This window comes from Pteronotus mesoamericanus, unplaced genomic scaffold (assembly GCF_021234165.1).
Source record: "Pteronotus mesoamericanus isolate MK-2021 breed Mesoamerican mustached bat unplaced genomic scaffold, CSHL_Meso_final contig_69, whole genome shotgun sequence".
NCBI classification, from domain to species: Eukaryota; Metazoa; Chordata; class Mammalia; order Chiroptera; family Mormoopidae; genus Pteronotus; species Pteronotus mesoamericanus.
The window spans coordinates 24,517-46,430 of record NW_026555237.1 but is presented as its reverse complement, the minus strand read 5'-3'; the positions used below and the strand labels follow the sequence as shown (position 1 = coordinate 46,430).

Below are 21,914 nucleotides of genomic sequence, written 5' to 3'. Positions count from 1 at the left end.
TTGAAGTAATAAAATCACGAGCAGTAAAAACTTGGTTGCCTTTGCAGCACCACATGTCTTAATAATTCTCAGTATTGTCTCCCTCCCCCCACATTGATGACCCTTGGTTCCAAGAGTTTCTAACTCTAATTATAAAACAAGAAAGTCATTCCACTCTTCTTTTTGTATTATGACTTGTATTAGGGTGCAGGTATTTCTTAGTTTAAACCTAGATGGTTCTAGAAGAAAGTTTTGTCTTATATTCAGAAGGGTTTTTCTTGGATTTTGTGAACTAAAATTGTGATTTAACTATCTTTATACAGATAGGTGGTGGTGGATCTTGTCTTAAAAGTCCTACCTGTTGAAGGATGGACAAGTCCCTTAATTTCTCTGTGGGAACTCCAGTTTTTGCCTTTCTGAAATGGGTAAATAAACAGCCTGTGTCACACAAGGATGTTGTTAGGATGATATGAGAGACATGTGTAAAGTGATAAATGTTTGGTGGCAATATTGCAACAGCATTTTTTCTAATAAATTTCATTCATTGGTTAGTATGCTTATTTGTTGAGTGTCTGTGAACAGAGATGCATGATCATATGTGTAGGTGAACATGTATGCTCATCCATGTGCTTGGGAAGTATATATTCCTTCTTGCATGGTTGACATTTTTTTTCCTTACCCGAGAGGACATTTTTTTCATTGCTTTTAGAGAGGAAGGGGAAGAGAGAAACATCGATGCTAGAGCGAAGTGTTGACTGGTTGCCTCCTTGACTGGGTATCGTATGCGCCTGCACTGGGGATAGAACCTGCAGAGCTCTAGGTTATGTGTCCTGACTGGAAATTGAACCCTACATCCTTTCGGTTATGGGACAATGCTCCAAACAACTGAGCCACACTGGCCAGGGTGAATTTTTCATAGTTTAATAAGCTCTTTTGATTTTGCCCCCAATCAAATTCCCATGAAATCATAATATTAAGTAAAGTGAGCTTTGGAAACTCCTAACCATCCTAGGCCTTGAATGGTAAATGTCTGTATATAATGAGAGCGGTCCTATTGTAGAGAGATTTTTTATTTTAGTTCTCTGAATTTGTTTAATAATCATGTTATTATTACTTAACTTGAAAACACGTGAAATCATGCTTAAAACTCTGATCTTTTAAGGAGAAATTCCTTATTTTGACCTTCAAGACTTATGTTATCAAACCTCAATGGCTTGTTATAAATCCTAACTTCAACCAGGCTTGTGTATCTGCGTAAATATTCTTTCTTCTTGGGACCTATCTAATGTCTAATTTGAAGACCCAGCTCAAGTCAGCTGTGGTATTGCGAAAAGGGCAATGAAATTGAGACTTTTTTCCTGCCTCTGTCACTCATTCATTCCCTGCTGGATTTGTGAGAGTATTTTCAGGGTTGGGACCTGAGGTCTTATATATCATATATTTAGACCTTTCCTGTGAAGCCCCACTTGACATTCCAGCCGTTATTTTACTCACATTTCTCTAGCATTTATTATCTGCACTGTTCCTTTCATACACGCTTGTCCTATAACTGAAATGCCTGTGTCCGTGCTTCCTTTCCTAAGCCAAGTGTGAGCTCCATTAGTGCGGGCGCAGTGTGTTCTGTTGCTGGGTGCTTCCCAGCACCTGGCTTACTACTACTGCACATGGAGACCCTTAGTCACACTTTTTTGAAAGAAATCATATTTTTTATGATGCATTTCAGAAACTCTTGTATTATAGGTAGCAACAATTGCAGAGACAGATGAGTCTGCAGAATCAGAAGGTGTAATTGATTCTCATAAATGTAGAGAAATCCTTTCACGAAGATCCTATCAGTAAGTTAAGTTTCCACTGTAATGATACTTTTTTTCAGAAAAGGGAGAGTCATTAGACATCAAACCAAGTCTTCCACTATAGCTTCTCTGTTTTATTTTTTTTTTCTAGATAAAATTACAAATTTTTATTCTAGATAAAAATACAAATATGTTTACGATTTGATAACAATTCTTTTTTTTTTAATTAATTTATTTACTTTTTAAATACATTTGTCTCTGCCTTCCGCCCACCTCTTTCCCTTGCCCCCTCCCACCTTCCCTCCCTCAGCTCTTCCCCTTTGGTTTTGTCCATGAGTCCTTGCTATATGTTCCTTGACTTTCCCCTTCCCTTCCCTTTCCCTGCCCCCCCCCTTCCCTCTTGTCTCTGTTGATTTCTTTTCCTTTCAGTGTTGCTGGTCATATTTTCCTTGCATCTTTGCATTGTTGGTTAGGTTCCGCTTATAGGTGAGATCATAAGGTATTTGTCTTTCGCCCCCTGGCTTATTTCGCTTAGCATGATGCTCTCCAGTTCCATACATGCTGTCGCGAAGTTTAGTACTTCTTTTTTCTTTCTGCTGCGTAGTATTCCATTGTGTATATGTATCACAATTTTTTGATCCAGTCATCTACTGATGGGCATTTAGGTTGCTTCCAAGACTAGGCTATTGTAAATTGTGCTGCTATGAACATTGGGGTGCATAGGTTCTTTTGTATTGGCGTTTTGGTGTTCTTAGGGTATAGTCCCAGCAAGGGAATTGCTGGATCAAAAGGCAGTTCCATTTTCAGCTTTTTGAGGAAATTCCACACTGCTTTCCATAGTGGCTGCACCAGTCTACAACAGTGGACTAGGGTTCCCTTTTCTCCACAGCCTCGCCAGCACCTGTTGTTTGTGGATCTGTTTATGATGGCCATTCTGACCGGTGTGAGGTGGTACCTCATGGTGGTTTTGATCTGCATTTCTCTGATGGCTAGTGATGCAGAGCATCCTTTCAAAGGCCTCTGGGCCCTCTGTATCTCCTCCTTAGACAAGCGTCTGCCCAGGTCCTTTGCCCAATTTTTGATTGGATCGTTTGTCTTCTTGGAGTGGAGTCGAGTGAGTTCTTTGTATATCTTGGAGATCAAACCTCTATCTGATTTATCATTAGCAAATATATTTTCCCAAATGGTTGGCTCCCTTTTCATTTTGCTGATGTTTTCTTTCGCCGTGCAGAAGCTTCTTATTTTGATGAGGTCCCACTTGTTTATTCTTTCCTTTATGTCCCTTGCTTCAGGAGACATATCAGTGAAAAAATTGCTGCGTGGGATATCTGAGAGTTTCCTGCCAATGTTCTCCTCTAGGACTTTGATGGTGTTGCGACTTATATTTAAGTCTTTTATCCATCTTGAGTTTATTTTTGTGTATGGTGTCAGCTGGTGATCCAATTTCAATTTTTTGCATGTAGCCGTCCAGCTCTCCCAACACCATTTGTTGAAGAGGCTGTTATTGCCCCATTTTATGCTTCTGCCCCCTTTGTCGAATATTAGATGTCCATAGAGACCTGGGCTTATTTCTGGGCTTTCTATTCTGTTCCACTGGTCTATGGGTCTGTTGTTGTGCCAGTACCAGATTGTTTTCAGTATGGTGGCTTTGTAGTAGAGTTTGATGTCCGGTATTGTGATCCCTCCTACTTTGTGTTTCTTTCTCAAAATTGCTGCGGCTATTCGAGGTCGTTTATGGTTCCATATAAATTTTTGAAATGTCTGTTCTATTTCTGTGAAATACGTCATTGGTATCTTAATAGGGATTGCGTTGAATCTATAAATTGCTTTGGGTAGTATGGACATTTTGAGGATATTAATTCTTCCAATCCATGTGCACGGCATATGCTTCCATTTATTTGTGTCTTCCTTAATTTCTTTTTTCAATGTTGTATAGTTTTCTGCATACAGGTCTTTTGTGTCTTTGGTTAAATTTATCCCTAAGTACTTTATCTTTTTTCGTGCTATATTGAATGGTATATTTTTCCTGATTTCTTCTTCTTCTATTGCATTGCTGGTGTACAAAAACGCCTTTGATTTCTGAATGTTGACTTTGTATCCTGCTGTTTTGCCAAATTCACTTATTAGGTTGAGGAGTTTTTTGGTAGAGTCTACAGGGTTCTCTATGTACACTATCATGTCATCTGCAAACAATGATAGCTTTACTTCCTCCTTTCCTATTTGGATGCCTTTTATCTCCTTCTCTTGTCTGACCGCTGTGGCTAGGACTTCCAATACGATGTTGAAAAGAAGCGGTGAGAGCGGACATCCTTGTTGTGTTCCCGATCTTAGTGGGAAAGCTTTCAGTTTTTGCCCGTTGAGTATGATATTGGCTGTAGGTTTTTCATATATGGCCTTTATTACGTTGAGGAATGCCCCATTTATTCCCATTTTGCTGAGTGTTTTGATCATAAATGGGTGCTGTACCTTGTCAAATGCTTTTTCTGCATCTATCGAGATGATCATGTGGATTTTGTCTTTTCTTTGATTTATGTGGTGTATCACGTTTACTGATTTGCGTATATTGAACCATCCCTGCATCCCTGGGATGAATCCCACTTGATCGTGATGGATAATCTTTTGAATGTATTGCTGGATGCGGTTTGCCAATATTTTGTTGAGGATTTTAGCATCTATGTTCATCAGCGAAATTGGCCTGTAGTTTTCTTTCTTTGTAGGGTCTTTATCTGGTTTTGGGATCAGGGTGATGCTGGCCTCATAGAAGGAGTCTGGCAGTCTTCCCTCCTCTTGGATTTTTTGGAATAGTCTGAGAAGGACAGGGGTTAGCTCTTCCTTAAATGTTTTGTAAAATTCTCCTGGGAAACCGTCTGGCCCTGGGCTTTTGTGTGCTGGGAGTTTCTTGATGACTGCTTCAATTTCCCCAACTGTTATCGGTCTGTTCAAGCTTTCTGTTTCTTCCTCCTTCAGTGTTGGAAGATTATACTTTTCTAAAAATTTGTCCATTTCATCCAGATTTTCAAATTTCTTGGCATATAATTGTTCATAATAGTTTCTGATAATCATTTGTATTTCTGTGGTATCAGTTGTTATTTCTCCTCTTTCATTTCCGATATTATTAATTTGGGTCCTCTCCCTTTTTTTCTTGATGAGTCTGCTTAAAGGTTTGTCCACTTTATGAATCTTTTCAAAGAACCAGCTTCTGGATTGGTTGATCCTCTGAATTGTTCTTTTTGTCTCTATGTCATTCAGTTCTGCTCTAATCTTGACTATTTCCTTCCTTCTACTTGCTCTGGGATTTATTTGTTGTTGTTTCTGCAGTTCTTCAAGTTGTAGTGTTAGGTCTTTTATTTGAAATGTTTCTATCTTTTTTAGGTAAGCCTGTATTGCTATGAACTTCCCTCTCAGGACCGCCTTTGCTGTGTCCCATAGGTTTTGGACAGTTGTCTGTTCATTTTCATTTGTTTCCAGAAATTTTTTTATTTCTTCTCTTATCTCATTATTGACCCATTCATTGTTTAATAGTGTACTGTTCAGTCTCCATGAGTGTCCAAGTTTTTGAAGTTTCTCTTTGAGTTTGATTTCGAGTTTCAAGGCCTTGTGGTCCGAGAAAAAGTTTGGTATTATTTCAATTTTCCTGAATTAACTGAGGCTTGCTTTGTGTCCTATCATGTGGTCTATCTTTGAAAAACTGCCATGAGCATTTGAAAAGAATGTGTATTTTTCTTCTTTGGGATGTAAGATTCTATATATGTCAGTTAAGTCTCTTTGATTCAGTGTGTCATTCAGCACCACAGTATGTTTATTAATGTTTTGTTTGGAAGATCTGTCCATTATTGACAGTGAGGTGTTGAAATCCCCTACTATCAGTGTGTTGGTGTCTATATCTTTTTTGAAGTCATCCAACAATTTCCTTATATACTTGGGGGCTCCTATATTGGGAGCATATAAGTTCACAATGTTGATGTCTTCTTGATAGATTCTTCCTTTAAGTATGATAAAGTGCCCCTCTGGGTCTCTCTTTATGGCCTTTGCTTTGAAATCGACTTTGTCTGATACAAGTATGGCAACGCCAGCCTTTTTCTCATGTCCATTTGCTGGAATATTATTTTCCATCCCTTTACTTTCAATCTGTGTAGGTCTTTTGCTCTGAGGTGGGTCTCTTGTAGGCAGCATATGTGTGGGTCATGTTTTCTTATCCATTCAGCTACCCTGTGTCTTTTGATTGGGGCATTTAGTCCATTCACATTGAGAGATATTACTGATAGAAACTTACTCATCTTTTCTCTTTGTACTTGTGTTCCTCTCTGTCTCATTCTTTTCCTTCATCTACTTAAACCAGTCCCCTTAGCATATCTTGGAGTGCTGGTTTGGTAGAGATGTATTCTTTTAGCTTTCTTTTGTCTGGGAAACTCCGTATTTCTCCTTCTATTTTAATGGAGAGCCTAGCTGGGTAGAGCAGCCTTGGCTGTAGGCCCTTGCTTTTCATGGCTTGGAATATTTGTTGCCATTCCCTTCTGGCTTGTAGTGTTTCTGTTGAGAAGTCAGCTCCTAGGCGTATCGGGGCCCCCTTGTATGTTACTTTCTCCTTCTCCCTTGCTGCCTTGAGGATTCTCTCTTTGTCTTTGACATTTGCCATTTTAATGATGATGTGTCTTGGAGTGGACCTCCTTGGGTCCTTCTTGAGTGGGGTCCTCTGTGCCTCCTGGATCCATGAGAGCCTTTCTCTCCTCAAATTAGGGAAATTTTCCATCATTACTTTTTCGAGGAGGTTCTCTATTCCTTGCTCCTCTTCTTCTCCTTCTGGTATCCCTATTATACGGATATTATTGCGTTTCAGGTTGTCCTGCATTTCCCTAAATGCTTCTTCATTCTCATTGAGCCGTTTTTCCATTTCTTGTTCTTTCTGGGAGCTTCTTTCTACCTTGTCCTCCATCTCACGGATTCGATCCTCAGCTTCATCCAGCCTGCTTTGGATTCCTTCTACTGTGTTCTTCAATTCAGAAATGGTATTCTTCATATCCTCTTGTGTCTTCTGGATAGTTTCTATGTCCTTTTCCAGGCTGATATAGTTTGCTGTAAGATCCTGATAGTTTCTCTGCAGTTTCTCATAGTTCTCTTTGAGCTGGCTGAGCTCATTGAGCTTCCTTAGAACCATTGTTTTAAATTCCATATCTGATAGTTCCCTTGCCTCTATTTCATTTAGCTCTCTCTGTGGGGAGTCCCCTTTTCCACTCATTTGGGGGGGAACTTCTTTTTCTTCCCATTTTTGTGAGAGTCTGTTAAGTATTTTTGTCCTTTACTTTTCTTTCTGGGCTTGCCTCTGATGATGTCAGTTGTTGACCCTATAGGGCCTTGGGTTGTTTGTTTGAGCCTTTCAGGAGTCTAATGCCTGTGTCTGACTCCTGCTTGGAGCAGCTCTTTGACCCCTTCGGTCAGGGCTGGGCTATTTTTTGGGATCTCTGCGCTCTCACGACAGCTCCTTGAGCGTGTTCCCAGCGCGGCAGGGTCCCCCACCTGCCTGGGCTCGCATGTGTTTGCCCCAGACCAGAGGGCTTATTCGCGACCTCCCGTGCTCATCTGGCCTCCCTGGCACGCGAGCTTCGCGGCACTGGTCAGTTTAGGGTCTTCTATTGTGTGTTTTCCCCGCTTTTGGCTCTTTGGGTGCGTTGCTTGCCCTCGCCAAATGGGGACTACGGAAATGGGAGGAAATCAGCTCTAGGACTCTCCGGTTAATCCTGTTTCTGGTCTCTCCTCCAGGGACTCTGGGCAGCTCTACTTATTTTGTGGGCCGCTCCGCAATCGCGGCGGGTAGGTCAATTTACGCCTGCCCTTGCCCCTCTGTGCAATCCCTCGCAGGCCGTATGGGTGCCAGTCTGTGTGAGGCCTTGCCGGCAGGTGCAAGCGTTCGCCAGCCCGCGTGGGTCACACACACGCTCGCCAACCCTCGCCAGTCACTGGGCGCAAGTGTGCGTGCCTGCTCTGGGTGTTTTGGGGGTTTCTATGTTTGCTTTTCGGCTTTTGGCTCTTTGGGGGTGTGGCCTCTTCCCTCGCAATGGAGACTTCGGCAAGGAGAAGGAGTCAGGACTCCCCGGTTCCTCCTCCCGTTCTTTCCCCAATGCCTCCGTTTCTAGTCTCCCCTTAGGGGCCTCTGGGCAGTTCTGTGACCCCTTCGGCCAAGGATCCAACCCCTGTGCGGACTGCGTTTCAATCGCAGGCAGTCTGGTTCATGCGCGTCCCGCTTCTGCCTCTTTGGGGTCGCGCCTTTCCAGCCCACAATGGAGACTACCGAATGGGGAGGGAGTCGGGACTCCCCGGTTCCTCCTCCCGTTCTTTCCCCAACGCCTCCGTCTCCAGTCTCTCCTCAAGGCTCTCCCAGCCAGTCTGCACTCAGCCCCGTAGCTCACAGGCGTACAAGCTGTGTGGGGAGCGCACAAAAGGCAGGTTAATTGATTCCCTTATGCCTGAGCGAGATGGTAGCTGCAGAGTAGGAAGTGCGTTATCACCCGGGCTCCACCGGCCGCAGTCTCAGTTCTCTTCACAAAGTTTTCCTCACCAGTCTTTTCCCAGACACCATCCCACCCTGCTGTTGCCTGTACCCAGCGATCAAGGAGGGTGGCTGCCGCTGCAGCTTTTGCGTTTGCCCTTTAAATGTCTTTTTGCATCCCCCGCCACCTGTCTCTGGCAGAGAGCGCCCCTAAGCTTTTTGGGGTTGCATTTTGTCTGTATTTTCTCGGCTTTAGCTGCTGTAGTTTAGTGGTTCCTGTTTATGATTCAGACCCCGTTCTTCTCGGGGGGACGCTAACTGGCTGTTTCAATGTCCCTCTGTTGCCAGTGCCCGTGGGCACCCAGCCCACCCTCTCGAGCCTCCACCGCAATTCTCACTCGTTGGGATGTGTGAGAGTTGAATCCACTGTCCGCGGCACCAAGGCTCCTCTCCCACTATCGCTCCACTGCTTTCCAGGTGATTACTCCATTATTTAGTTGCAATTCCAGTTTGGTTTTGGGAGGAGGTCAGCGTGACTCCCTTTCACTCCTCCACCATCTTTTTCTCCATGATCAGCTTCTCTGTTTTAAATCTCATTCATATATCTTAATTATTTGTATTGTTAAATTCTGTTTTAGAAGAATACTGAATGAACTTCCCTCTGATATGCCTGGTATTCCCAAGACTGAAGAAGAAAAATCAGAAGAAGAAGGAACGCTACCTCACACCACTACCATGGCAGTACTGACTAGCACATATCAGACCAGCACGGGGCAGTACAGTATGTATGCTGCAGTTCAGTACCATACAGTGCCAGCTTTAAGTCTTCTCTCGTTACATGGAAGCAACTCGGGTTTTGCATTAAACTGTTCCATTTTAAATCATAATACATAATCTGTGAATCAGAATGAAAAATACATGTTAAAGAAGAGATTTGAATTAATAGTTGCCATATACTTTTGAAAGATAAATTTTTACTGAATATAGAAGAAAATTTTGAGTTTAAAATAAAGGGAGTTTTTGCATTTATATGCTTATATTCTTGTTTAGTAAAAGTTTAAAACTTACTGTTTTTTGTTTCCATTATGATGCATGCAAACATAATTAGCTATAAATGTCTGTATTTCATTCCTGTTGGCTTTTGCTACCAACAATTACATTTTCTACTTACTAATTTAAAAGAGGTATATATATATTTTCTAAATTATGTTTTAAATGTAATTCTGTTTTTGCTAGTCTCTACTGTGTCTGATTTGTATTGCAGTTTTTCCTAGATGAGAATGGAAAAATGATTAATTTTTTAAACTTACAGCAACTAGATCATTTTATTTGAAATTTTAAACACCAAAAGCTCTAAATAAACAAATAAATTCACATTTAGTCTTGTGTATTTTAATGGGCTGTTTATTCTATGCTTTTTGCTTTAAACACTAGTTTTCTTTTTCCCCCAAATCAAGATCATTTGATAATAAAAATACTTTAGTGAAAAAGGAGATCTAGGAAGAAAAAAAGTATGAGGGGAAACGAGACAGCAAAAGGACTAAAAAAGAGTTTAAAAAAAAAAAAAGCTGCTCAGGTACTAAAATTTGTGTGATAATAAGTACTGTAGTACTGTGTTGGTCCAAAAACAGTGTTAATATATTGGATATGTTTTCTGTTTTCCTTTAAAAAGTAGTAATGTGTAGAAAAGTCTCAAGTCTTAATTTAATACATAGCTGTTAAAGCAAGCTGTAATCTCCTTTAATCTATGGGAAAACCTAAAGAGTCATTAGTTTTTTAGGGTTTTTCTTACAGTGGTGGTGGACTTACAGCATTAAACACTTTGGTAATTTTGGTTCCTTGGGTAGCTCCTACCATAGTACCTGGCAGAATTGGGGTATAACTTGTCCACAGCCTCTACAGGACACTGAGTGGACATGCCCGAAAGTCCATGTTAGGAAAGGAAAACTCCCCACTGTCTATAAGGATTGGACCCTGAGAGTATCACTGTCTTGTTTCTTTTGTTACGTCTCTGATTTGTATGCCTTTGTGTCTGGCTCTCTGGGAACACATGGTGGGAGTTGTAGAACTGAAAACTGGAGTTTGCCAGCTGTGGGCTTGGCAGAGCAGCACACGGGCCACAGGGGCACTGAGCTCCTCCTGCCCTCGGCCCCAGAGTGGCTCTGCAGGGCGTACGTGGACCTGCTGGAACCTCCTGGCTGGTCAGCTGTACACATATTATCATTTCCTATTTGGGCTGTGAGGAAAAGGCTGGAAATTACTGATGAAATAATGCTCACACACCCCAAAGTTTGGAGAACGTTCCAGATGCTGTCATCTTGAACCTGTCATCTTGAACATCACCATGCATATGCTAATGCCACCTAGGAACTGATAAAAACAGTGATCTCTGTACAAGGCAATATGGATAGGGATGCCATGGGTTAATATGCTTAGATTATTAGCTGAAAATTTGAAATCATGAAAACATTGGGTTGAGAGAATGTTGAAGCTATAGATGATGTGGAGAAGGCATTCGTTCTGGTCCTGTCATTTGCCAACTGCATCAGAGCGAGCTTTGTTTTCCCATCTCAGGTGTTTAGCGTTTGAAGTGGGAATGATACTAGATTGGGAAACTCTGGGGTCAGTGTGAGGACACAAGAAGATAACAGGTAGAAGTGGGGAAAAGAAACATACTACTTTGACATGTCACAGAGAAATGTAAGCTAGCTGTAGCCATGTGTCAGCCATGTTCCCAAAGCCTTTATTTCCCTGCTCTTCGTGTGGCTTGGAGAAGAGAGCTCAGCATGAATCATCACTGTGACGAGGGCGGGCAGGGGCGCAGTCAAGAGCTCTGCTTGAGAACTAGGAAATCTGATGTTTAGGAGTTGGGCATGTATCTATCTATTTGCCGCAATAGAAGTCCTGGGCTGTCTCCTACTGAGGTTTCTTAATTTGGACCCACACAGTATTGACCCTGGCAGTTATTTTAATGAAGAGTTGTGCTGGCTCTATAAACGCTGTCCCCAAGTAAAAATTGGCATTTATTGGTTCACAAAAAGTGATATTGCCTTTGTTAAAAATGCATTTTGTAAACATTTAGTGACACATTTTAGTTGATAATTCTTTCATTTGAAGAGTGAATATTAACATTCCAGCTTTTTAGAAGACATTTAATTGGAGGGTAAACATATTCATACATACACAAGATCTATAGTCTTTAGTTTTATCTCTTACTAGGAATAACTGAAGAGATATTAGTGCTTTAATGTTCTTGAATATCTAGAAATGGAAACAACCTGGCGTCCTTTGGTTTTTAGACTAGAGGAACTTATTTTACTAGAATTCCTGGAGGTTCTCCTATGTATATTCTGTACCTATTTTTGAAGCCCTTTCATAAGAACATTTTATTACAAAAATTAATTCACCTTTTTTCCATGAACAACATTCCTCCAAACTCTTCTTTCTTTGAAAGATTATTATTTTAGATTGTTTATCATTAAAAACTTTTTTTCTTTTATTGATTCTAGAGAGGGGGTATGGGAAGGAGAAAGACAGGGAGAGAAACATTGATGTGATAAAGAAACATTGGCTGGTTGCCTCTTGCACATGCCCCAACTGGAGAATGACCCCTCAACCTTTTGGTTTGCAGGACAATGCCCAACCAACTGAGCCACACTTACCAGGGCTAGATTATTTATTTTTAATTTGGTATAATAAGATAAAGTTAACAAAAAGAAGTAAATAATTGTGTGTGTCAAAGTTGAAGAAATAAAAGTAAGTGTTCATACTTTCCCATATACAACCCTTATGGTTTTAGTAGTTGAAAGTTATATTAGACAGAAGTTATCATTATTGCTTCAACTTGTTTTTTTAATCACCAAAAGTAAGAAGTGAAAGTTAGAATAAGCTAACTTTTCTACTCTGGGTGTAGGAAAGATAAAATAGTCAGGGGTTCTTTACTGCAAAACCAAGAAAATGAGCTACATTTCAAAATCCTTACTGAAAGTATACATCTTGGCTATCGGTTTGCTGTCTGTATGCCAGTTAAATCATTCTGGTCAAAGAAAATCTATCCTCTCTCAGGAGCATATTTTTAAAGATGGCAGTTTTGAATCAGCCAAGAATTTACTTTCTGTGTTAAGACATGAACTAAATGAGAGTGAATTTATAAGTGCATAATAAAAGCAACTAAGATTTAAATGTTTGAAGTTTAATTCATTGTTTTCTCAAGACAGTTGTTTTTTTATCCCTTTTTTCTCTAAAGACAGTCTTTTAAATTTAATTTTGTATTAATATTATTTGTTTAATCCTCACCCAAGGATATCTTTATTGATTTTAGAGGGAGAGGTAAGGGGGAGAGAGAGAGAAACATTGATCGGTTGCCTCCTGCATGCACTCTGATGGGGATCAAACCAGCAAACTAGGCCTGTGCCCTGACAGAAAGTCAAACCCTCAGCCTTTTGGTGTACGGGTTGCTGCTCCAGCCTACTGAACCACACCAGTCAGGGCGAACAGACAAAATCTTAGACAAATTCTCTTTCCTTATTTGCTGTGAACTCTTCCCCCACCCCACCCCATTTTCTACCCTTATTTATCTTTCTTTTTCCCCCTTCTTTATTGATTTTACAAGACCTTAACATATTTAATAATATTTTCTCTCAATAATATTTTAAATAATATTTTCTCTCAATGATATTTTAAATATTTCTCTCAATGATATTAATAGTTTTAGGAGAGAAGTGCTCAATGGCAATGAGTAGTGGAAATAGCAGACTTTTTAAACATGTTTTTTTATACCAGGAATTTAAAAAGAGTTTATTGCCTAGACTAGTTGATAGGATAGCATCCTGGTTACTGTGACAGACAGTAAGTTGGAGATGGGGAAACCATACTTGGGTTAATACTGATTTGAAACTAAATACCATGACTGTATAAGGATAAACTGAATATATAAAAACATTTGTGTAACCACTAAAACTAACTTAGTGAAAAAATACTTAGTAAATTAATGAATTACACTTTACCTAGACAAATGCTTTTTTGACATAAGATCAGTGTGTCCAACACTCAACTAGTGAGCATAGAATAAGCTACTTAATTATGTGGTCACCTGAGACTCTGGAGGGGTCTGAGTCAGATAGGCACCTCCCAGAGCACCTAGAACAACAGAGCTTAACCTCTACCCACCACTAGTTTGGGGACAACAAACTAGCAGGCTTGAATCAATTAATAATGGACATGGGAGTAGAGTTTAATTGATTATATAATCCAGGTGTCCATTTTTTACTTCAGGTTAGCTATTTTATGAAACTGTAATGTTATTAAGGATAACTTAAAAGAGAAAAGTAAGTATGCGGATAATCTAAAATAGAAAAACAACTTTGCTTGAGTTCCAATTACTATTCATAGACCAATGTGGATGCTATTGTTTACAACAATATAGGCTTCTTGCTACAAAATTCCTCTTAAGTTTTTTTTTTAATGAGCTAAAACAAAAGATGTTGCTAAACTCATTCAGTTGATTTCCTCTTAATTTTTTCTACTATTTAATTTATCTTAGCATGTGTTTACTGAAAACACATACTACGATTGAATATTTTCTAACCTAAATGTTTTCTCAAACCTTTTGAATAAACATATGTGCATACAAAGCCTATTTCCAGTATCCTGAAGCATTAGGAAATCTTGTCTATTGTCAAATGAGAGGTAGCATTTGAAATGGGAAGGTTCCCTGTCATTTAATAATGCAAAAATCAAGAATACTTTTGGTCTAAAAAAATAAAAGCTAGGCTTGAGTACAAGACTTATTAGTAGAAATGTTTCCCCCCTAGAGCCAGTTTGTGTATTTAGCTTTTGTTTTTCCACATCTCATTATATAATGACTTACCCAGAAAATGAAATGATGAGAGTAACAGATTCTTGCTGTATCAGCTTTTCAGATTGTGAAAGCAATAAATTTTGGATGGAATTTTGGGGAAACACTGAAGAAAAGAAAAAAGGATAAAAAGGACAAAGGAAGGACCTTGGTTACTTACCTATTTCATGGTTCTTATCTGCAGAAGCAACTACTCTCAGCTCAGATTTTTTTACTAGTCCAACAGCTTACTAATTGGTATTAAAAATTAAGTTCTATTGTCAGAATTTGAAACCATACTTAATTTAACTTTTCTAGATTCCCAAGTGGCTTATGGCCTGTCTTGAAGAAATGACAGCCATTCATTTGTCATATTGAGTGCCTGCTGTATGTGGGTGTGAAAAATACTAGGAATGGGCCATTTTAAAATGGAGCTCAAGCAGCCATTCCAGAGGAACTGTCTTGCTTGTGCTGTCTCTTGAAACTGTGGTCTGGGGCCAAACCACAGTTGTTTTATAAACAGTTGTTGATAAGGTCAGCAGGACTGTCTGGTCACAAGGACTGATGATTATGCACCCTCCATCTGAAGATAGAATCAGGAAGCAATCACGTGTAGCCAGTAGTGGCTCAGCGTGTCAGCACCAATAGGAATTTTTTCTTCTTTTTATAATCACTTCTTTCCTTTTTCTCATAAAAACCCTTGCTTTCACTGTGTAATCAGGACACTGAGTTTCTACTTGAAACTGTGCTCCCAAAATTATAATTCTTTGATCCTGAATATAAACTTGTCCCATACTGGCTTTCAAAATTTAGGTTAACACTAGGCTTTGTGCTTCTTGTATATTGTGGTTACAGTGCCTGTGCTTGTTTTTTCTAAAGCACCATCACTGTGACATCAAACTAATTATCAACTGAAAATACACATTCAAATGTCTGATAACATATAAAATTTATCCATGTCCAGCCATCAAGATTTACGGAAGCATGATCGTTTTCATGTATCTCTTTTTAAGAAGGTAGACATAGATCTCTCTCAAACCATTTTATTATAAGGGGTGAACCTTGAGACCCTTGAAATCTTTGGAGAGTCATGGTAAAATCTTATTTTTAAAAGATGTACAGAATATAAGGCTCTAGATGAGCCTGAAAAAATGAAACTACATCAAAGTTTCTCAACCTCAGCACTATTGACTTTTGTAACTGATTCTTCAGTTTCTGCCAGTGCTATTCCAATAGCAGCCTGTCAATGAACTAAAACAGGGAATGTATCTATGTTGAACTCTTAAAAAAAATGTCAACCATCTTTTTGTGTTAGGCTTATCCCATCATTTCCTCCCTTAAGTGGTCCTTTGCTTACATATTGTTAAAATGGCTAGGGAATGACTTGGAAATGTTCAGAGCATATTTTATTTATTTATTTTATAGATTTTATGTATTTCTAGAGAGGAAAAGGGACAGAGAAAGAGAAGGAAAGAAACATCAATGTGTGGTTGCCACTTGCACATCCCCTACTAGGGACCTGGCCTGCAACCCAGGCATGTGCCCTGACTGGGAATCAAACCCATGACCCTTTGGTTTGCAGGCTGGCACTCAATCTGCTGAACCACACCAGCCAGGGCCAGAGTATATTTTAGATGCTACTGTAACATTCCTGTAAGGCATTTCCATTGATTTATCAGTGTTGTATTATTCTGATGGTGGGTTATTTTTATCTTTATTGTTAAATCAAGTAAGCTAGTTTAGATGTGATTTTTTTTAAAGGATAGCCCTTGTCTCTTAATCTCTAGTATTTAAACTAAAACATGGAGTCATAATCTTTATGTTGAAGTATGCCAAACTCTCAGGTACTTTGATTTATTTGTCTTTCCAAGTGAAATTTAAAGATTTCACTTGATCAGTTCTTTTGAAACATTCAGATTGTTAATTTTTGAACATGACTGGTAAATCTCAGTATTTAGAAGAAAACCTGCTCATATTTGTTGCCATTAGCTGAGATAATTATTTCAAGACACTTGGCAGAAGTAACTATTGTAGCACAGATTGTTTCAATAATTACCTCCTAAGATCCTTTCCAACTTAACATTTTATATTTCAAGATTCTCCTGACATAGTCAAAATGGTAAAGGCTACAGTTTTGTAGGCTTGAGCTTTAAAAATCAAAATACAATTCCATGAAAAGCTATTTTCTTTTGATAATAAACTAGGAAAATAGCTGAATGAAGAAACAAATTCGCCCTGCCTTGTGTGGTTCAGTGGACTCAGTGCCGGATTACAAACCAAAGGATCGCTGGTTCGATTCCTAGTCATGTCACATGCCTGGGTTGTGGGACGGGTCCCCAGTAGGGGGCGCTCGAGAGGCAACCACACATTGATTTTTCTCTCCCTCTCTTTCTTCCTCCCTTCCCCTCTGAAAATAAAAAAAATCTTTAAAAAGAAGAAGAACCAAATTCATGGCATTTTTGATGGTCAATGGGATTTCACTGACCATTTCTTAAATATTAGAAGAATGCTCTTTATTTATATCTAAAAATATCTGAAAGAGTAGAGAAAATCAAGAAGCTGAAGTTTCTCCCTGTCAGTATCTCCATTCTTTCTCTTAAATAATTTAGTTGGACGGATGTCAGGGATGAGGGAAGCTCCATGGGCTCTATGTATTTCAAACAATTCTGAGTATAAGATATTTTCAAGTGTTTATGAGCCTTTCAGAATATCGTCCTGTGAAAGAGGATCTCCTTATTAATTCAGCACGCAAAAATAAGGGTACATTGAGACTTCTGGCCAATATGGAGGCATAGGTAGATACGCTTTGCCTCCTCACCCAACCAAAAGAAAGACAACAACAAATTTAAAAACAAAAAACACCCAGAACTGCCAGAAAATTGAACTGTATGGCTATCCGACAACCAAGGAGTTAAAGAAGAAACACTCATCCACACTGCACCATGATGCAGCAAAGTGGATTGTCCTGCCGTGGCAAACACCTAAGGTTCTGCCCCTTACAACATAACAGGTGTGCCGAGACAAAGAAACATGGCCCAAACGAAAGAATAGATCGAAACTCCAGAAAAGAACTAAGCAATGAGGAGATAGCCCACCTATCGGATGCAGAGCTCAAAACACTAGTAGTCAGGACTCTCATAGAAATGACTGTGAGTACAGACGTAAAATAAAGTAAGAAGTGAAGGCTATGCAAAGTGAAATGAAGGAAAATATACAGGGAAGCAACAGTGAAGGGAAGGAAACCAGGACTCAAATCAACAATTTGGAACAGAAGGAAGAAATAAACATTCACTGGAACAGAATAAAGAAACAAGTATTCAAAATAATGAGGAGAGGCTCAGGAACCTCTGGGACAATTTTAAATGTTCCAACCTCCAAATCATAGGGGTGCCAGAAAGAGAAGAGGAAGAACAAGAAATTGAAAACTTATTTGAGAAAATAATGAAGGGGAACGCCCCCAATCTGGCCAAGGAAAATAGACTTCCTGGAAGTCCATGAAGCTCAGAGAGTCCCAAAGAAATTGGACCCAAGGAAGAACACACCAAGACACTCATAATTAAATTACCCGAGATTAAAGATAAGGAGGGAATCTTAAAAGAGCAAAAGAAAAGCAGACAGTTAACCTACAGAGGAGTTCCCATAAGACTATAAGCTAATTTCTCAAAAGAAACCTTGCAGGCAAGAAGGGGCTGGAAAGAAGTATTCAAGGTCATGAAAGGCAAGGATCTACAAGCAAGATTCCTCTATCCAGCAAAGCTATCATTTTAAATGGAAGGGCAGATAAAGTGCTTCCCAGAGATGGTCAGGTCAAGTTAGAGGAGTTCATCATCACCAAGCCCTTATTATATGAAATGTTAAAGGGACTTATCTAAGGAAAAGAAGATCAAAACTAGAACAGTAAAATGACAACAAACTCACAACTGTCAACAACTGAACCTTAAAAAATAAAAATAAAAAAATAAACTAAGCAAACAAATAGAACAGGAACAGAATCACAGAAATAGAGATCACATGGAAGGCTATCAGCGGGGAGGTGGAGGGGTGAGAATAAGGAAAAAAGGTACAGGGAATAAGTATATTTGGTACGTACAGAATAGACAGGGGGAGGTTAAGAATAATGTAGGAAATGCAGAAGTCAAAAAACTTTTATATGTACAACCCATGGATATGAACTAAAGGGTGGGGGAATGCTGGTGGGAGGGGAGGTGCAGGGCGGAGGGCGATAAAGGGGAGAAAATGGGACAACTGTAAAAGCATAATCAATAAAATAGACTTAAAAAAAAAGGGTAAATTGGGAATGAGAAACATTGGTAATACATAGACCCAGAGTATATTCTTCCAATATGAGATGATTAAAAATGAAGCTTGGAATTCTCTAATATTTCTTTTCTTTTTCTGTTAAGTTGCTATAGCTCAAGGTGGAACAATCCAGATTTCTAAACCAGGATCTGATGTTGTTCAGGGAATGCCGGCATTAACAGTGACAAGTTCAGGAGCTCCTCCACCAGGTGCTACAATTGAGCAGGACGCAGCGCAGGCAGCTGACGGCACACAGCAGTTCTTTGTCCCAGGCAGCCAGGTGGTTGTGCAAGGTATAGTTTATTAACCTAATGCATTTAGAGTACCTGTGGGTTACTACAGCACACCACTCTGGTGTTTTTATAGTTTTCTGAGATACACACGAGGTAGATGGGGGGCACTTAAAGACTTGAAGAAGAAATATTTTAGTATAATAAACAAGATAAATATGTTAAATGATTTTTATTTCTTAGGTTTTATTGGCTATAAAGGAAAGTTAAATTCAGAGTAGCATAATGAAAAAAGGGAGTTGAAAACATGAGTGACTTGTTTAATGAAGTAAATAATCTTTTATTTCAGAGGGTTATAACTGTTGTATCTAAATTGTTATTTCCTAGTTTGTGAAGCTTGAAGTAGCCAGTCTGTGATGCTCTGACTTTGGGTCTTTCCCCAGCTGTTACACTCAAGCCTTAACTTACAGACATCTTATGTCAAAACAGTTGCTGATTTTCTTTTCTTTAGACTGTTCACAGTATATTTGAATTCTGAGGTGCCCATTCTACCTCTTATGGAAGCTGATAGTAATGATATAAGGCGGTTGGAATGTAGCCCTAAGCTTTTAGGGGAAACTAAGCTTTCAATTAAACTTGAGTTAGGCATTATTTTAACTTTATTCAGTTGTGCTTATAATAACTATAACGTGTTTATTAGAACTTCAAAAATTCTATTTTTTTAACTTAATTCTTTTCCTTTTAGACTACTTGCTGAGGACTTATGATAGAGCACTAATTTTAAGGGGAATAGTATTAGTCCCTTTAATTTGAAAGTCTTCCAAGTGTAGAAAACAGTAGATTACAACTGATCAATCTTTTGTTAATTAGCTTTCCTCCTAGGTATTTGGGAGGTTAACGTGGACTATAATAAAAGTGTATGAAGAACTGCAGTGGTGGCATTTATGGAGTATGAGAAAAGTTCATAGTATTTATGCAATACTCTAATGTTTCCTTTTAAATGCATATTAAAGCCACCCATCAGAGATGCTCCTCGGCTTATGGTGGAATTACATCCTGATAAACCTATCGTAAATTGAAAATATAAGTAAATTGAAAATGCATTTAAGACACCAAACCTACTGAACATCACAGCTTAGCTGACCCTGCTGTAAGCATGCTCAGCTGGGCACAGTCATGTCACACACTGAACACTGCAGAGTATGGGCTGTTGACCCTTGTGATCACCTGGCTGACTGGGAGCTGTGGCTCGCCGCACCTGCCCAGCATCAGAGAGAGGATCAGACCTCATACCACTAGCCCTGCACAAGGCCAGAATTCAAAATTCCAACTGCAGTTTCTATTGAACGCATATCGCTTGTTAACCGTTGTAAAGTTGAGGAATTGTAAGCCAAACCATCTCAAGTCAGAGACTGTATAGATCCCTCCTACTCATGAAACCTCTATATCTAGATGAATAATCATAAAGAATCATCATTTCTTCTAATTTGTTAAATATAGAAAGTCCACCACAAATTTGATACTTTAACAATGAGTAGTTTTTAACTGATACTTGAACAATGAAAGTTGTGCATAGATCATACACAAGTGTTGTGATTTTGGGGGTTACTTAAGAACTATTTTCTTCCATAAGTCACAAAGGTAGTTTTCTACAAAAATTCTATTAGCTTCATAGTTTTACATTTAGGTCCTATATTCATCTGAGGTTCACCTCTGTATATAGTATTAGGCAGGAATCTGGAGCCAGTTTTCTCCTGCTGAAGGTTTATCCTCTCCTCGTTAATTTATGAGGCAGTCTTAATTATACAGTAGGTTCTCATGTATACTTGGATCTGTTTCAGAACTCTATTTGTTATCTCACAGGACAAGTTCATCTTTTTTGTCTTTTTTTTTAAAGTGCTGATTGAGCTTTTGTGAACCATTACTCTTTCATGTGCATTTGGAATAAATTTGAGTTTCTAAAGAATAATAATATAAAATCAATAATGAGATTGAATTTAATTTATAGATTAGAAAGAATAAAGTCCTTTTTTTATTGTGATATAATTGACATATAACATGATACTAGTTTCAGGTGTATAACAGAATGCTCTGACACTTGTGTAAGTCACAATAAGTGATCTACACAATAGGCCTAGTCAACATCTATCCCCACAAATAGTTATAAATTTGTTTCTTGTGATGAGAACTTTTAAGATTACTCTTTAGCAATTTTGAAATATACATGCAGTATTATTAACTATAGTCAACAAATGTATACATCACATCCCCCAGGTTTTGTTGCTTTTTTGAACAATACCATTCTATTGCATTTTCTAGTTGTCCGCTGGTGTGGGGAAATATTACGTATTTTAAAAAAAGTATTTTTTTTTACTATTAACCTTCAAAACTCTAATTACTTCCAATAATATGCTGATTCTTTGTGACTCTGTCTGTGATACTATGTGAATATTTATATCAAATACAAATAAGATACTTTGTTTCTTCCCTTCCCATCTTTATTTCTCTTGTTTTCTTTTTCTCCTTGTCCTGCCTCTTCTTTTTTCTCCTTTTCTTCTTCTTTTTAAAAATAATGATGGCCAGGAGTTCTAGTTTGGTGTTAAGCAGAGCTGGTCGGTGGGCATTCCTGTCTTACTCTCTATCGCATTGAAAGGTCACAGCAATTTCTTTTTGAGATCTCAGTTCTTATCTTGATTGAATCCCTCTGCAGTATTTAGCACTGTTGACCTCTGCTTCCTTCACTTCCCTGATACTGCTTTCTTACCATTTTTTCTTCTGTCTCTCATGCCTCTCTTTCAGGCTCCTTTATTGATCTAACCTTCCTCTCCCATCTGTAAGTGTTAGTGATGTTCCTTGGGATTGCATCCCGGGCCTTCTTCCATCTGACTTGGGTGCTGTGCCTGGATGAACTCATGCCTGCTCATGGCCTCAGCTCATGGTGACTCTGCCCCTGATTCCAGTCGGCTACTGACATATTCCTCACACATCTCAACTTCTTAAATCCAAAACTCTCATCCATTTCCTGGCCCCAATTCCCCTTTGTTTACTTCAGTGATGGATCCTCCCACCCTGTCGCTTCAATTCAGAAACCTGCGTGTCATGTCTTACTCTCCCTCACCTTCTCTGTTCATTCTTCTTCTTGCTAAATCACAAGTTCCTGCACTCTTCTCCACCCCTGTCAAAATTCCAGGTCCAGCTGCTGTCCCCTCTCTGCTGTCCCCTCTCGCCTGACTCGGGTCTGCCAGAGGCCTGGCCTCAAGCTGGTTGCTCTGGAGCAGCGTCCTCAGTTTCCT

At 39.2% G+C, this 21,914-nt stretch overlaps 1 protein-coding gene across 1 annotated transcript in view; it reads left to right on the top strand.

Annotated features, from left to right (window-relative positions):
- Nucleotides 1-8,898: 8,898 nt before the first annotated feature.
- CREM (cAMP responsive element modulator) overlaps nucleotides 8,899-21,914 on the top strand; it is a 35,731-nt gene continuing 22,715 nt past the window's right edge. Inside the window, exons 1-2 of the mRNA XM_054582280.1 lie at nucleotides 8,899-9,037; nucleotides 18,496-18,684. Coding sequence (XP_054438255.1) covers nucleotides 8,923-9,037; nucleotides 18,496-18,684 — 304 coding nt within the window. The 5' untranslated portion in view covers nucleotides 8,899-8,922. The remainder of the gene's footprint in view (nucleotides 9,038-18,495; nucleotides 18,685-21,914) is intronic.